The 17,177-nt window shown below is 36.7% G+C and overlaps 1 protein-coding gene and 1 non-coding gene across 3 annotated transcripts in view; both read right to left on the bottom strand.

Moving 5' to 3' along the window:
- The window catches only part of FCHSD2 (FCH and double SH3 domains 2), a 275,661-nt gene that overhangs the window by 117,163 nt on the left and 141,321 nt on the right, over positions 1-17,177 (bottom strand). For both annotated transcript variants that reach the window (XM_027579041.2, XM_027579042.2), the window contains exons 6-8: positions 6,550-6,683; positions 2,990-3,044; positions 2,003-2,131 (exon numbers count right to left, since the gene is read on the bottom strand). In XM_027579041.2, coding sequence (XP_027434842.1) covers positions 2,003-2,131; positions 2,990-3,044; positions 6,550-6,683 — 318 coding nt within the window. The remainder of the gene's footprint in view (positions 1-2,002; positions 2,132-2,989; positions 3,045-6,549; positions 6,684-17,177) is intronic.
- LOC113915567 lies at positions 7,009-7,114 on the bottom strand. The gene has a single exon (XR_003517718.1). It is a non-coding gene; the product is annotated as a U6 spliceosomal RNA (small nuclear RNA).

The raw sequence follows: 17,177 nt of genomic DNA, 5'->3' as shown, positions 1-17,177 counted from the left end.
GCTTATGATTAAATCAATGAATCAAACCTCCTGCTTCAAAACTATTCATAGAATTTATTTAAAAAGGTCCTAGCTAGGGTATTATAACCTTAACAACAATTCAGAAAAGAAGACTTTTCTAAGAAAGGCACTGAAGGGCCGCTGTCAATTCAATGACAGAAACTCACTAAGTAGCTAACAATATGATTGATGACAGTTTTCCAATACTGCAGACTACAGAATTAACATGAGGAAGAAAATGAATTCACACAGACACACAACATGAAAACTGAGAATACATCTGTCTATTTTTAAGGGACAAAAGAGGACTCCTGCTTCCGTTTTTATCATTCCAGTAACTTACAATGTCTCATGAAATGAGTAATCTGAAGCATGACCTATCCAATGCTGATCAAGTATCTGCATTACGATTTCAAAGCAAGTTCAAAGATATATAATCTGACAGCTGGCCAGGCCCATTAACTTCCTCTTTGTTTTGGGCAGAAGGTACACCCCCAAAATAATACTGTACCTTTCCCAGTTTATCAAAGGTTTTAAGAAAGAGGTCTTTTTGGCTGTGGATTCAATTTAAAAAACAAAGATTTTATTTTGCTGCTGCTTCAACTAATATGTTCATTTTAAAGTATTTAAAGGGGAAATTATAGTTAACAGCTTTGATTTAATAGTGGACAGTATACAGGGAATCACAACTTTAAGTGCAAACTGTATTGAATATCTTCTTCAATGAATGGGTTGTCTAAGACTGACTATACATAAATATTTCCCCAGAGAAAGCATGTTATAATGGGAGGTCAAGTCTCTTGTTAGTTCTTGTAAATCTGAAGCGCTATGTAATACATAATAAGATACTAAAATGCCTAAACCTCTAGGTCCACCATTTCATGAGGAAACGTATACAGAGCTCTCATCTGGGATGTCAAAACAATCCCTTGTCTCTCTTACTGCCTATGTTCTAACCAGAATTCAGAACAGGATAGAAGCTAGAAAAGGAGAGTTCAGGCAATGAACAAAGAGGAAAGAAAAAAATTTGCAACTGGATACTTCTTAGCCCACTTTGACTCTTTCTATCACTCCTGTTTTTCTCTGAAGGTACCAGGTAACGTCCTGTCCACTTTAGAGGAAAGAACTTATAGTTTCCAGACAGGGTTTATCTCTTTCCAGAGCCACTGTAGAAAAAAAGGAGCACCCACTCCTGTTACATCCCCATTCTCAAAGCTTATGATTTGCAAAGCAAGCAATTCAATTAAAGTAAAGTGTTTTGACAGTCACTAAGAACAATATATTTGAAAAGGATGGTTGAAAATATAAGAGAAAGAATAATCAAATGTTTGGGTCCTTAAGAAGATAGGAGAAAATGAGATACACTCTATGTAGAAATTGTATACCAGCAACAGGGGTCTGGCAGTAGATTAAAAAGGTTTTCTTCTCTACCCCCTTTCTTTTACTTCAGTGAAAGGTAAAAAAAAAACAAACAAACCATATATATGTATAAACAGGGAAAGACCAAATTGAGTTTGAGTACACAAGAAAGTGTAATACAAATCTATCTACATTTCAGAGTAGATACCTAGGGTAGAGACATTTTCATATAAGTACTAGACATTTTCTCTTCTTCTCATGGGTACTTCAAAATCATAAAACATTAACATACAAGTTTACCTATTAATTAAAGATAAAATTATAAATTTTAAAAAATCTAAGCTTTAAAAAATCATCTTATTTTTATCATATATTACTAACCATTATACAGTAAATATCTGCCACTGCTAGAAACTAATACAGTTAGTCTCTTTACTGTGATTTGGCTTTAAATACTTTCTTACATTAAAAATTAATTCAGAATTACCAAAAAGAGAGGGTACCCAAACAATATCAAGTATAGTTCAACGAACTGCAAAGAAGCCTGGCTGCTATTCTACTGACTCAATCCTATCTACCTCAACTCATGAGTTGTTTTTGTCTTTAATGAAACAAATAATCACAGATATTAAGGCTGTATTACCTTCATAATGTTAACTAAATCTGTTTGATAGTAGCGATCCTGGTGTGCATTTGCTGCTGCTAATGTAAGAAGATAATCATTTCTTGCGTGGGTAGCTTTAGAATTACATTCAGATCGCCGGGCTTTTAACTAAAACACAGTAAAAGAGGAAAAAAAAAATCAATGCAAACTGACATTGCACTGTAAGATATATGAGGCTACCATTCTTAGCTGGCAATTAATGGCTCCCCAATAAGACTAAAGGTAACCATGTAGAGAAATATTCATCTGCACATAAAACTATTCAACACTATGAGGAATTAAATAAACAATGATTAGAACTGTTACACGTGGTGAGAGTGTTTTCACGTTTGTTATTTACACTTAACAAATTTCCAAAGCTTTTCAAAATACTTCGAAGTATTCTGCTCATTTTATTCAGATGGGAAAATAAAGGTTCCCAAATTAAGTACGTTCTCTTCAAAGACATGGGTAAATCTGTTGGAGTTAGAAAATCTTTTTAAAAAAATCAGCATTCCTCATGTGCCAAAAGAACGGTGTGCTAGTTGGGATCCTGGCAGCCAAAGGCAGGTCACTAAACTTACTTAGATATTCTACAGCTCAAGGGTCTGACAGGAAAAATCTCACTTGGATCTGGCCCAGGGTATCTGCTCAAGGGTGTAAATCTGAATGAAATAGATTTGTAGATTTCCTAAAGCCCGTGGACCAAGTCTCTTGGACTAGGAGTTATAGATAACAGGCTACCTAAGCAGATAAGGTATAGAAACCTATCTCTGAAGCAATGTTGAGAAGCAAGCAGTGTCCAAAGTGCTGACATCTAGGCGGAAAACTCCCATGAACTGGGAAGGAAACTTCTTCCCAAAATTACTGACTTTAAAATGCTTCTCTAAATTAGGTGGAAATAATTGGCTTAAACCCTCAAAAAACCCAATTCTTTTTTAATAAGAAAGGTTTCTCAATTGTGAAATACAGTTTTCAAAAACTCACCTTTACGCTTGCTTTCTGTAAACTGATTCTTGATTGAAAAAGACTAAGTTTAGATCTATAATAAAACAGAAAATACAGCATGTTTTATACAATTATCAAATTATATCATATTAAATGTTTAAGTATTATAATTCCATATTTTTAAAACAGTGACGCTTTTCCACAATGCTATTCCAAAAGAGAACTAAAAAATGGAAGGCCAGGAGCAATGATTATTTTCCTTTATTTTACTATAGGAAGAATATTGTAATGCAACAGGAAATATTGGGATATTTAATAAAAATATCCTGAATGACAAAAATACAACTTGACAAATATATTGCTATCTCCTAATAAACAAGAGTCATCAAACTATAGGTTATTCCCAGTATCATACAATTACACACACTTTAGTTCCTACAAGAAAGCTTAAAGAAACCCAGGGAGATAACCAATCTATGGAGGCAAAAGTTAGCAGGTTTTCAGGGCTGTGTACAATAGGCTGTAACAACACCTGCAATGCAACTACAGTATGATATTACCACAGGCTCTTCAAAGTCCTTAATTCCATTATTTCTCCCATTAAACGTCCTTCTTGTTTGGGTGCCGGCCTGTGTGCTCCCTCCACTCTTAACACATTATTTGGAACACAGTGAGAAAGTCCATGGGCTCTCTGCCCTGTATGATTTTGTTCAATTTAATTTTCTCCCATTCTGATGTCCTTATTTTCCTCAATCCCTTTCAGTTTGGGAAGGAAACATAATCTAACAATCAATAGTAAAAATATGCTGGTTTTACCCAAACAGCTAGAGATAACCAGAAGGAGAAAGTCAAAAGACGAACAGTAAGGAATAACAACACTCCCACGACCAGTGATTTTTGAAGCTGCAATGTTTGTCTTGACTGCAGTGTCATGGTGATTACCATGGGAGAATTCAGTGCATGTGCTGGAAGCTACGCCATAATACCAAGTAAAGTTGCAGACCCCTTGGGAAATGAAAGGTGGAGCAAACCAGTCTCTGCACAGCAAATGTGAGGAGGATAGCAAAAGCAGCCTATCATCTTTCTAACAAAAGAGAAACATTCAGGGACGTACATGTATGCATCCTAACTACTTCTCCACTGTTAAAAAAAAATTGGGTCCAAAATACTCCTGTTATTTTCTACCTTACCATATTTGAATTTCCTGGGGTTTTGTCTGTTTTTATTAATCAGAAAAGGCCACAAACTTTAAAATTTGAGAGAGCCTGTTCAAATTTAAAAAGATTGTTTGGGGGTATTCTCAATTCTCCTTTTTCTTGCAGTCATTATCCAAATAGTCTGAGTTGCACCTGGATTTTCCAATATAAGGTTTTAAGTTTCTGGTTTCTGTTTCATTTGCTCATCCTCATATAATTCTTGTGTGGTACTTAAGGTATTAGTAACAGATAAAATAATACAGTTCCTATGCTCAAAGATTATGATCTAAAACAAGTAAGATATATACAAATTGTGAATTGTACTGCACACTCCTCCTCATCATCTACCTCCAAATGTTAACGCTCCTTGGGGGTCCCAAACTCAATTTCTCATCTTATATATGATTTCATCCCTATAATTATCATCTGATAGGCAATCAACCCCCAAAGCAAGATCTTCAGGCCCAAATTCTCATCTGAGAGTTAGACACATGACTCCCTACCAAATTTATTCACTTCAATGTCCCACAGGCTCTTCAGAACCTACATATCCAAAATGGAACCCATCCTTCCTTTCAAATGATATCCCTCTTCCTTTTTATGCTCTCTTACTATGCATATCTGTCTATCAAATCATCTATCAAAACTACACACAGTCCAGTCTTTACTTACCCTTCCTGAGCTTCCTTCTCATGTCCTTCAAGACTCTGTCCAAACATCACTTCTTCTATAAAGGTTTCCTTTCTCATTAGGAAAAATTAATTTATTTTCTATGCTTACAAAGCAGTGTTTTCATACAACTACAGTAAACATATTAGTTAACTACGTGAGGGACTTTAGGCACTTAATTTCAGTTTACTGTGAATAAACAATCATAAAGTTACTTTTAAACACATTTGCCTTTAATTCTAGGCTTTAAATTTCTTGAAGATGCAAAGCTTATCTTACTCATCTCTGTACTCACAGTACCCAATATAAAGTAATTATTCAACAAACATTTAGAGAGTGAATGAAGATAAAGTGGCATTTCTTCCTCTGTAGTTGAATGAATTTTCCAGAAAAGCTACACACTGAAATAAAATGTCTAATTTGCTGTAACCCCTTTGAATCTGGGCCATATTAGAAGGCAGTGTTTTGCGATGATCATCTGTGAATCAGACCCTGTCAAATCCATACTTCTTTGGAACAGCCTTGGAACTGTCCTCATTCTCACTCTGTGTGCCTTGGCTAACACAGGTATTTATATATATGCTCTTAACAGATCTGTCAACTCTCTGTTCTAGAATCCCTGAAAGTTTTAAAAAACAAATTCCCCTAAAAACCATCATGACAGGAAATTCCTATTGGAGATCACCTAATCTAAAATCTTCAGGTCTTATTGGAAAGATGGGTTCACTGACTCTATGAAAGTATGGGAAATATTTGTATGCCCACAAAAATAAAATAATAAAGACAATAAACTAAATTAGGGAAATATTAAGTATGTTTTCCAGTAATGTTAAGTATTTTAGGAGTATTCATCTACCAGTCCTTGGTCCTAAATAAACTTTGTAGGAAACCCTAAATTTTGCTTAACTTCCTATAGATAAAAACATATTAGAAAGAACCCCCCCCCAACTGGTTGTTAGTCTGTACAAGTGTTCATAACCTTTCTGATTTCATGACTAGGAGTTCAGAGTCAGTTTTCTAACAGACCTCTTCAGAGTCTCATTCTATGGCACAGGATTATTTTTTCTCAAAAACTTATCTTTCCTCAACTTGTCATAGCAAAAATCTGTACTGCTCACTTTATATCTCTTTTTATTACCAATTGTCAGTTCCTTCTTTTCCTAATTATTCTCAAAATAAAGGGTTTATGATTCACATATATGAAAAGTAAAATTCACAGTTGCTAAAGCATACATTTAAAAGGTATATATATTAGAATTTCACACAAGAGAGAAACTGTGCCTGGGGCAGGATTTCTATACTGAGGTCAGGGCTCTTATTTATTTGAGATGTCCAAGGTGCTTTCAGTGGCATGCTGAGGGTCAGGGATTTCCAATAACAAATGATTTAGAGTCTAACATGAAAAAAATGAGGCTCGTAAACCCAGATACTCAGACACCATAGCAACTTCAACCAGCTTTTGCTAAGCTTTCAATACAGTGTTCATTTGTCCTTTTTCCTTTTCAAAATTCAATTTAATGTGAAAACTGATCGAATATTCTCATTTTGCTGTATTAATTTAAATGAGATCAGCCAATATAAAAGAAAAATTTGGAAGTATGTAACATTTATAGGTCAGATGAAACCAACATAACCTAAGAATGAGTCTATGCCCTATATTAACAGAAAACAAAGTACTGGCAAAAATAACATCTATTTGCATAATTACTTTTTCAGAAATGCTAAAACACATACTTTGCTTCGATGTCAGCTTTCTCTCGTACTGCATGAGCCATCTGTTCAGTCTCAAAGTACTTCTTTTTGCCTTTAGCTAAATCTTTCACGGTCTCTTGTAATTCAGTTTGGATCTTTGTCAACTGGTCCACACACTGTAAAATACAAAGTCCAATTATTATGATATTAGTTTTCAGGCTTACCGAAAATGAATTTGTCCTAAGGACTATGCACTATGCCCTCAGGATGGAAACCCAGGAGAAAAATCAGCACTTTTAGTCTCCTTCAAATTGCAAATTAAAATCCAGTGAACAGCTGGTACTCCCATCTCAAGAAACGTATTGAATACTGTCCCAGTTTGCTTAACAACTCTGCTTTGAGAAATAACCTCAGTACTGCTAAAGACTGACATTAAGGTAAGGATGAGAAGAGCAACAATGAAAATGCTTTTATTTTTGGAGATATCATGGCACTAAAGGCAAAAGAATAAAGCAATTCTGTATTTCTTCATACTCTTTGGGCAGGGGCCATGCTAATCTTCTCTATAACATTCCAATTTTAGTATATGTGCTGCCAAAGCGAGCATTCTTCAAAATCTTAATGAAGTCTCTACATGTCTGGGGAACTGATGGTGCAAAGGGTACTGAAGAATCCTGCTCTGGGAAAGAAGGAGTGTAATCTGACAAATCCGGCATAAGTCCAAGATGAAGGAGAGAAGCAAGAAACCTGGGTACCACGTAACAATTACTACTCAAAATTATCGCCAACTCAATTCTTTGGATACATATACACATTCTGGGAGAAGGGACAGACGTAATTAACTTAAAGAAATGTTTAATCAATAAATTCTTATAACACATTGGGGCCAAAGTAACATTGCTTTGGAACTCTTCTGGATAACCAAAGGGGAAACACTTTCCCCAGTTTGCAACAAACCACTGCAAAGTTTCACCAACCTGAGGCCAACTCAGGGAAGCCTTCACTGAAAAACTTCTGAGCCTGAAAGAGAGTTTGGTGGAGACTGACAAAAGCTCAGCAAAGCAGGAGGAGATATTGGTGAGGAACTGTTATGACAGGCTGAACAGCATGGAGTAGAGCAAGGACACTGGAACAGCAAGGATAAAGCACAAATAAACTTACACATGTGACATACAGCCTGGACTTTCCCAGAAATTGTTAAGTGGTAAGAAAAGGACTAGTTTACAGTAAGTGAAAGACCCGGAAGCTTCCCTAGGAGCGTATTTATTGAGCACTTAACAAGTGTCAGGCTATAAATAAACGGTTAAAAAAACTTTCACCTCTTTCTCCTCTGCATGAAAACTGGACCCTTGCTTAACTTTCTAGGTCTGTGTTTCAACAGAAACCTGATAAAGACACAATGTCAAGCAACTGTGTTATTTGGCAACACTGGGTATGAACCGTGATAGGTAAATTGCATCAATTTGGAAGAAAGTACAAATGCACAATAAACATCTGATGGAAAAGTCTTGGCTTTGGGCTTCTGAGTATGGTGATTCCTATATCTGGACATGTCCTTTGCAGAGACTTTGGAAGCTCTGGTGTAATAAATAAATAAGTTGTAATAAAAGCTTTCAGTCTCCTTTAGGGCCTATGGCTACCCCTGTACATGAGAATCTCATTCTCTTACCCCAGACCTTTCACTTAAGGAACAAAACAGAGTAATTGTGGTTGGTCATGCAGACTGAGGCACGTACTGGTGGGAGAACTAATTATACTAGTGTTGGATGCCACTCTGCTTGTTAACTGTGTTCCCTGTTCTAATGTTTTCTAAGTAAACCTCATGCCACGTATGGCCTAGGATAATCATGACAGTTTCAGCATTTTATTATACTTAAGACTCCCTATGGGCATGCACAGCCAGAATGTGTAAGTTTAGTACTTTATAAATATTATCACATTTACTCCTCCAAATGACTCTGTAAAAGTATTCATATTAGTCCCATTTTAAGATGAGGAAATATAGGGCACCTAGGTGGCTCAGTCAGTTAAGTGTCTGACTCTTGATTTTGGGTTGGATTGTGATTTTGGGGTCATGGCATTGAGCCCTGCGTCAGGCTCCGCACTCAGCACAGAGTCTACTTGGGATTCTCTCTCCTTCTGTCCCTCCCCCAGCTTGTGCACACGCATGCTCTCTCTCTCTCAAATAAATAAATAAAATCTTTTTAAAAAGATGAGGAGGGGTGCCTGGGTGGCTCAGTCGTTAAGCGTCTGCCTTCAGCTCAGGTCATGATCCCAGGGTCCTGGGATCGAGCCCCGCATCGGGCTCCCTGCTCCGCGGGAAGCCTGCTTCTCCCTCTCCCACTCTCCCTGCTTGTGTTCCCTCTTTCACTGTGTCTCTGTCTGTCAAATAAATAAATAAAATTAAAAAAAAATAAAGATGAGGAAATGGACTTACAGAGGTTAAATAATTTATCCAAAGTCATACAGTAAGAAAGTGATGATATCATTTACCTTGTAACCCACTATCACATACCCCAGTTTTGTGACAATCATGTTTTTAAAGTCTTTACATAGAGATACTTTATCTTAAAATAGTAAGCTTTTTAAAAATTGACATGTAATCCACATACCACAAAATTCACCCTTTTAAAGTGTACGATTCAGTGGTTTTTAGTATATTCATAAGGTTGTACAACCATCACCACTATCTAATTCCAGAACATTTTCACCACCTGAAAAGAAAACCCCATGCCAATTAGCAGTCACTTTCCATATCCCCCTATTCCTAGTCCCCAGAAACCACTAATCTACTTTCTGTCTCTATGAATTTCCTGCATTTCATATCCATGGAATTATATAATATCTGGCCTTATACGTCCCAAGTCTTTCAGTTAGCATAATGTATTCAGGGTTTATCTATGTTGTATCATGTATTCTTCATTTCTTTTTGTGGCTGAATAAGATTTCACTGTATAGATATACTAAAATGATAAGCTTTTACCTTGCATAAAAATCTTCCTCTTTAATTTTAATAGTCTTTATCATAAACAAACCTCTTTTTTTTAAAAAAAGATTTTATTTATTTGACAGAGACACAGTGAGAGGGGGAACACAAGCAGCGGGAGTGGGAGAGGGAGAAGCAGGCTTCCCGCTGAGCAGGGAGCCCAATGTGGGGCGTGATCCCAGGAACCTGGGATCATGACCCGAGCTGAAGGCAGACACTTAACGACTGAGCCACCCAGGCGCCCATAAACAAACCTCTTATTTAAAAAATAATACCATGAGGGGTGCCTGGCTGGCTCAGTCAGTAGGGCGTGTGGCTCTTAATCTCGGGGTCATAAGCTCAGGCCCCACACTGGGCACAGAGATTATTAAAAGAATAAAAATAAAAAATAAAAAAATAATAATATATGACAATCTGACACTCCCACAGAAAACTGTGAAACATCCAAATAATGCCATGTGTGCGGGTATGTAGAGCTTAGAAAGTGTTCCATCGCTTCAATGAGATATTAAGAACCAAAAACTGGGGCATGGTCTGAAAAATGCAACTATGTTTAATAGGAAAATGAGATGGATTACTTGTTTTGTTTTAATTTAATTTTATTTAAATTCAATTAGTTAACATATAATATATTATTAGTTTCAGAGATGGATTCTTTAAAAGAGGAGTCAGGTGTAAGGTTTCTATAACCAAAATGTTCATGTAAAACAACAGAGCTTGGCCTCAGAAAAACTAAACAATGAAGAGAAACCCAAGAATCCCGTGGTGATTTACATGTACTAAAAGGGTCTGAAAATGAGTGTTTTGAGAGGAAATTAAACACAGTAGGTCAAAGCTTTTCCTGGGGATGCAAACCATGTGGCTGGGATCTCAGTATATTCACACAAAGTGAACACCATAGGTACATGACAACATATGGGCACATGCAGAGGAATGTTGAAAAAGAAAAGCAAAGCTGGGGGCATCACAATTCCAGACTTCAAGCTCTATTACAAAGCTGTCATCATCAAGACAGTATGGTACTGGCACAAAAACAGACACATAGATCAATGGAACAGAACAGAGAGCCCAGAAATGGACCCTCAACTCTATGGTCAACTCATCTTCGACAAAGCAGGAAAGAATGTCCAGTAGATAAAAGACAGTCTCTTCAACAAATGGTGCTGGGAAAATTGGACAGCCACATGCAGAAGAATGAAACTGGACCATTTCCTTACACCACATACAAAAATAGACTCAAAATGGTTGAAAGACCAAATGTGAGACAGGAGTCCATCAGAATCCTAAAGGAGAACACAGGCAGCAACCTCTTCGACCTCAGCCACAGCAACTTCTTCCTAGAAACGTCGCCAAAGGCAAGGGAAGCAAGGGCAAAAATGAACTATTGGGACTTCATCAAGATAAAAAGCTTTTGCACAATAAAGGAAACAGTCAACAAAACCAAAAGACAACGGACAGAATGGGAGAAGATATTTGCAAATGACAGATAAAGGGCTGGTATCCAAAATCTATAAATAACTTATCAAACTCAACACCTAAAGAACAAATAATCCAATCAAGAAATGGGCAGAAGACATGAACAGACATTTCTGCAAAGAAGACATCCAAATGCCCAACAGACACATGAAAAAGTGTTCAACATCGCTCAGCATCAGGGAAATCCAAACCAAAACCTCAATGAGATACCACCTCACACCAGTCATAATGGCTAAAATTAATAAATCAGGAAACGACAGATGTTGGCAAGGATGCGCAGAAAGGGCAACCCTCCCACACTGTTGGTGGGAATGCAAGCTGGTGCAGCCACTCTGGAAAACAGTATGGAGGTTCCTCAAAAAGTTGAAAATAAAGCTACCCTACGACCCAGCAATTGCACTACTGGGTATTTACCCCAAAGATACAAATGTAGTGATCCAAAGGGGCATGTGCACCCCGATGTTCATAGCAGCAATGTCAACAATAGCCAAACTATGGAAAGAGCCAAGATGTCCATTGACAGATGAATGGATAAAGAAGATGTGGTGTATGTATACACAATGGAATATTATGCAGCCATCAAAAAACCAAAATCTTGCCATTTGCAATGATGTGTATGGAACTAGAGGGTATTATGCTAAGCGAGATAAGTCAATCAGAGAAAGACAAGTATCATATGATCTCACTGATATGAGGAATTCTTAATCTCAGGAAAGAAACTGAGTGTTACTGGAGTGGTTGGGGGTGGGAGGAATGGGGTGGCTGGGTGATAGACATTGGGGAGGGTATGTGCTACGGTGAGCGCTGTGAATTGTGCAAGACTGTTGAATCACAGTTCTGTACTTCTGAAACAAATAACGCAACATATTTTAAGAAAAAAGAAAAAGAAGAAGATAACAGGAGAGGAAGAAAAGGGGAGTATGTCAGAGGGGGAGACGAACCATGAGAGATGATGGACTCTGAAAAACAAACTGAGGGTTCTAGAGGGGAGGGGGGTAGGGGGATGGGTTAGCCTGGTGATGGGTATTGAGGAGGGCACGTTCTGCATGGAGCACTGGGTGTTATGAACAAACAATGAATCATGGAACACTGCACCAAAAACTAATGATGTAATATGTGGTGATTAACATAACAATAAAAAATAAAAAAAAAAAGAACTAGAATTAGAAGTGGGGCCTGAAGATGTGACTGAATTGCTGTAGCCTCATGATAAAACTTGAATGGATGGGGAGCTGCTTCTTATGGATGAACAAAGAAAGTGGTTTCTTGAGATCAAATCTATTCCTGGTGAAGACTGTTGATATGACAACAAAGAATTTAGAATATTATGCCAATTTAGTTGATAAAGCAGTGGCAGGGTTTGAGAGGATTGACTCCAATTTTGAAAGAAGTTCTACTGTGGGTAAAATGCTATCAAATAGCATCATATGTGACAGACATGAAAGGAAGAATCAATGGATGCAGCAAACTTCACTTGTCTTATTTTAAGAAACTGCCACAGCCACCCCAACCTTCAGCAACCATGACCCTGATCAGTCAGCAGCCATCAACATCAAGGCAAGACCCTCTATCAGCAACAAGATTATGACTCACTGAAAACTCAGATAATGGTTAGCATTTTTTAGCAATCAACTATTTTTAAATTAAGGTATGTACATTTTTTTAGACACAGCTACTGCACACTTAATAGCCTACAGTACAGTGGAAACTAACTTATTTACACTGGGAAACTAAAAAATTCATTTGACTCACTTTATTGCAGTATTTTCTTTATTGTGGTGGTCTGGAACCAAACCCACAATATTTCTGAGGTATGCCTGAACCAAAAATATTTATTAAATAAAAGTCATCAAACTTAATTTGCAAAAAAAAAAAAAAAGGTTACCTAGGACTTCCTTTCCAACATTTAAAATAAATTTCTCCTGCAGGAATTCAGTTTTCTGGGAGAGACTAAGTTACATACTTTAAAAAAAGCCTAATAATGCCTATATATTAAGAAAAGACTTGGTGTGGTATAAGCCCAGCTCTTTCCCAAGAGTTATAAGCACTGAGCACTGATTTGAATGTACAAGTTTACATTAAGGCTAAGGGATCATATGAAATGGTGACAAACATGAATATTAGAATTCTAGTGAGGAAATTAAAAGTATGATCCTTGAGTATGACACAGATCATGGATAGACAGATATACTTCCCAATAACTTAAAGACAAGAATAAAAGTAAAAGTAACTTGAGCCAATACATTAAAGTCCTAGAAACCAGTAGGTTCTCTGGCCCAGTAGTCATGTCCTGGAAATTCATCCTAAGACAATAACTTCAAAGAAAAAAAGTTAAAATTTTATTGTAGACTTAAGAGAGGTATGATTTAAAAAAGCAGAATAAATTAAAAATTCATTCAGAAATAAGAAATAATAGAGGTGCCTAGGTGGCTCAGTTGGTTAAGCATCTGACTCTTGATCTCAGCTCAGGTCTTGATCTCAGGGTTGTGAGTTAAAAATAATAATAATTTTAAAAAATAATAATAAACATAAAGCTTGTATAGAAACATGAACAATTAATTAGGAATTGGGAGAGAATGACAAATATAGGATATCATAAAAATTATCAATGTATTAATTACAACTATTACAAAAACTAAGAAGATAAAAGGAGTAAAGGAATTAAGTAGTCTACTAAGGTAAAGAGGTTGTATGTATTTTTCTGTAAAACTATTTAAATATTAAACTTTAAGCATTTTTAAAAGATTGCATAGGATTTGGAATTAGGAAGTAGTGTATTCAAGTTCCTGCTCTGTTATTTACTACTAAGTCTCTTTAACATATTTTAGCCTCAGTTTTGTCATTTGTAAAATAATAATATTTACATATGTAACAAGTACATATGAAAATCAAATGAGACTATAATGAATACATTAACAGTTCACAAACTCTAAAGTGTTATCCAATGTAAATCCCAACTATTTCAAAGGAATGTAAACTCTAGTACATGAGAAAGATATGAACTAAAGTGTTATTAATTAATTTTAAGAATGATGGATGTTGGGTGCCTGGGTGGCTCAGCGGGTTAAGCATCTGCCTTCGGCTCAGGTCACGATCCCAGGGTCCTGGGATCGAGTCCTGCATTGGGTTCCCTGCTCAGCAGGGGGTCTGCTTCTCCCTCTGCCTCTCTCTCTGTCTCTCATGAATAAATAAATAAAATCTTTAAAAAAAAAAGAATGATGGATGTTAACTGGACTTACTGTGGTGATCATTTTGCAATTAAACAAATATCAAATCATTATATTATATACCCAAAATTAATATAATGTTATGTCAATTATACCTCAATTAATAAAAATGACAAATGCCTTAGATTACTGTGGCTCATTTTGTTTTATAAGCAAATATCAGCATACAGAAAATGAGTAGAAAAAGCTATGATGTAATTCTCATTATAATCTACACAATGGTCAGATGCTTTATAATTATAATATGCCTGGATTTATCCCCAAGTATTAGAAAACTGTCAAAATAGAGAAAGTTTTTAAAAGAACAAGAACATTAAAATGTCATAGAGGGAAAACTTTAAGTCAAACTTGGTTGTGATAATGACAGAACAAGTTGTTTCAGACTGCCTTCCTCTAGGCTGGAAACTGTAAAAGTTGGACACTGTTAAAAGCTACCAGCCCTGAAGAACAATAATACACACTGGACTTATGGGACTGTGATATCTGGAAGAAGGGAAGCACAGCCAGGTAAGCTCTATATTTAAGGTGACTTTTTTCCTTAGGTTATTTGTTGAATCAGGTTACAAAGAAACAGGCATTCTTACTAGACTGGGGAAACAGAGGCTGGACTTTAAGGATGCTGAAAGAGTAGAAACTTGAGAGGCTAAGACCTGGAAAGAAGGGTACTATAGAGAAGCAAGCCCAAAGATCTGTATGCAATTTCCCGGAGTCATCGGTTGACTTCTAAATGGCATGTATGGGTGAACCCCCCAAGAAATCTAGTAAAAAACAGCTGAAAGGCTAATGAGCTGAGCAGTTACCAGAGAATTAGAGCAGCTACTTGATGTTGAGAAGACAAAGGTTGGAGCCATGTCTTGTCAAAGTAGAAGGGTTTTGGTAGGCACCCTACACTTTCAGTTAAAATCCTGGCAATAAGGACAAAGGTGAAATAGACCAGCCCTAAGAAAGGTTAAAACCAGACCCTAACAGGATCAAGGTGATCTGACAGTATTCTATCTGCCTGCAGAAAACTTAACTCTTTGGAAATAAAAAATGTCTTCCAGAGTCTCTACAATTTCTATCCACAATGTCCAGCATTGTGAGGCATACTAAAACAGTTGACCCCAATAACCAAAAACCAAGAAAAACAGTAAACCATAAAAAGAGGCCTCCAGTGATTCAGACAGTTGAATCATGAAACAGATTAGGAGTAACATATAAGAGGGTAAAAGAAAAACATGTGGAGCTGCACCAGAAACACAGAATCTATTTTTTAAAATGTACTATTTATTTTTGAGAGAGAGACAGAGAGAGAGAACTAAAGAGAGCGAGCGAGAGCACAAGTTGGGGGGAGGGGCTAAGGGAGAAGCCAACTCCCCGCTGAGCAGAGAGCCTGATGCAGGGCTCGATCCCAGGACTCCGGGATCATGACCTGAGCCTAAGGGAGATGCTTAACCGACTGAGCCACCCAGGGACCCCACAGAATCTACTTTTAAAAACTCAATTAAAAACTCTAGAACTGAAAAATACATTGAGATTCCAAAAGATGTTTTAAAAGCACATTAGAAATAGCAAAACAGAGTATTAATGAACTGCAAGGTACTGGTAGAAAATATTCAGACTCAACTACAGAAAGAAGTGAGGAAACAACCAAAGTACTGATCGATGCAAGAATGTATAAAAAATGTAGCATATACACATAATGGAATAGTATTTGATCTTTAAAAAAGAATGAAATCCTACCATATACAACAACACAGATTAATCTGCAAGAAATTACACTAAGTGAAATAAGCCAGTCACAAAGGGACAAACACTGCATGATTCCACTTACATGAAGTATCAAACTCAGGGAAGCAAAGAATAGAATTGTGGTCAGCAGGGGCTGGAGGAAGAGGAAAGAGAGAACTGCTAACCTACCAAAATTTCAGATACACAGAATGAGTAAGTTCAAGATGAGCTGTATAACACTGTGGGCTATAGATAACAATACTGTATTTACACTTAAAAATCTGTTAAAGGGGTAGATTTCATGTCAACTGCTTTTATCACACTAAAGTTAAAAAAAAAGAAGAAATGAAAAATATAAGATTAATTCAAAAGAAGGCAAAAAAAATGGGGGGAAGGTTAGAGAAGCAAAGGAAAAAGAATTGAAGGTCTATTTATCCTATGGAGTCAACCTGTTGTAAAGCTTGGAGGTACAATCGGAGAAACCAACTGTAGCGGTTATTTTTGCTTGCTCTGTCTCTATTTCCCTTGTTTTCCTTTGGAAACCCATCTCAATTTTCTAATAGAAAATCATCTTCCCCCATTTTTAGTACATATAGTTTGCAATGAGGACTGTAACCCCTGACTTGGGGGAAGAACTGTGACCGGCCTCAATTTGGGTAGTTTTATGAAAACTTTTAGGAAAATGGAAAATGTAGAATTACTTGCTGTAAGATTTGTAAATCTTGCATTTTGGGGGCCACCATGTAGAGAGCTGCTAAAGAATGAAGCATTTGCTAAAGAATGAAGCAGACCTAATGGATGGGAAGAAAGACTGAATTATAATACCATCATTTGAACACCTGGATCCACCCCTGGAATTTTCAGTTATACAAGCCAATACATTATTTTCTTGGCTTAACCTAGTTGGAAGTAGGTCTGTCATCTGTAATCTCAAAATCCTAATGGGTATGCCCAATATGTACTTAATGTCTAGATGGAACATAGCACCACTTTTATCAGATATAATATAAAACAAATTAATTCACAGATATGAGGACTTGTCAAATCCCACCAAATATCCTTTGCCCAGGAATGCTGGTTAAATTCAGGGCAGAGACTATTCTACCAATGGAAGAGAAAAGCACAGTGGTAAACTTTTTCAAAATTTTCTTATAAAAAGAGAAGTAGAACTTTCCAGTAATTTGGTTAGATTTGGTGAATGCACTAGCTATCTGAAACAGTATTTCCTCCCAGTTAGGAAGCTATGCTAGCCATTAATTCTCTGCCTCTAT

This window comes from Zalophus californianus, chromosome 11 (assembly GCF_009762305.2).
Source record: "Zalophus californianus isolate mZalCal1 chromosome 11, mZalCal1.pri.v2, whole genome shotgun sequence".
Lineage (NCBI taxonomy): Eukaryota > Metazoa > Chordata > Mammalia > Carnivora > Otariidae > Zalophus > Zalophus californianus.
This window is presented reverse-complemented; position numbering and strand designations above follow the sequence as displayed.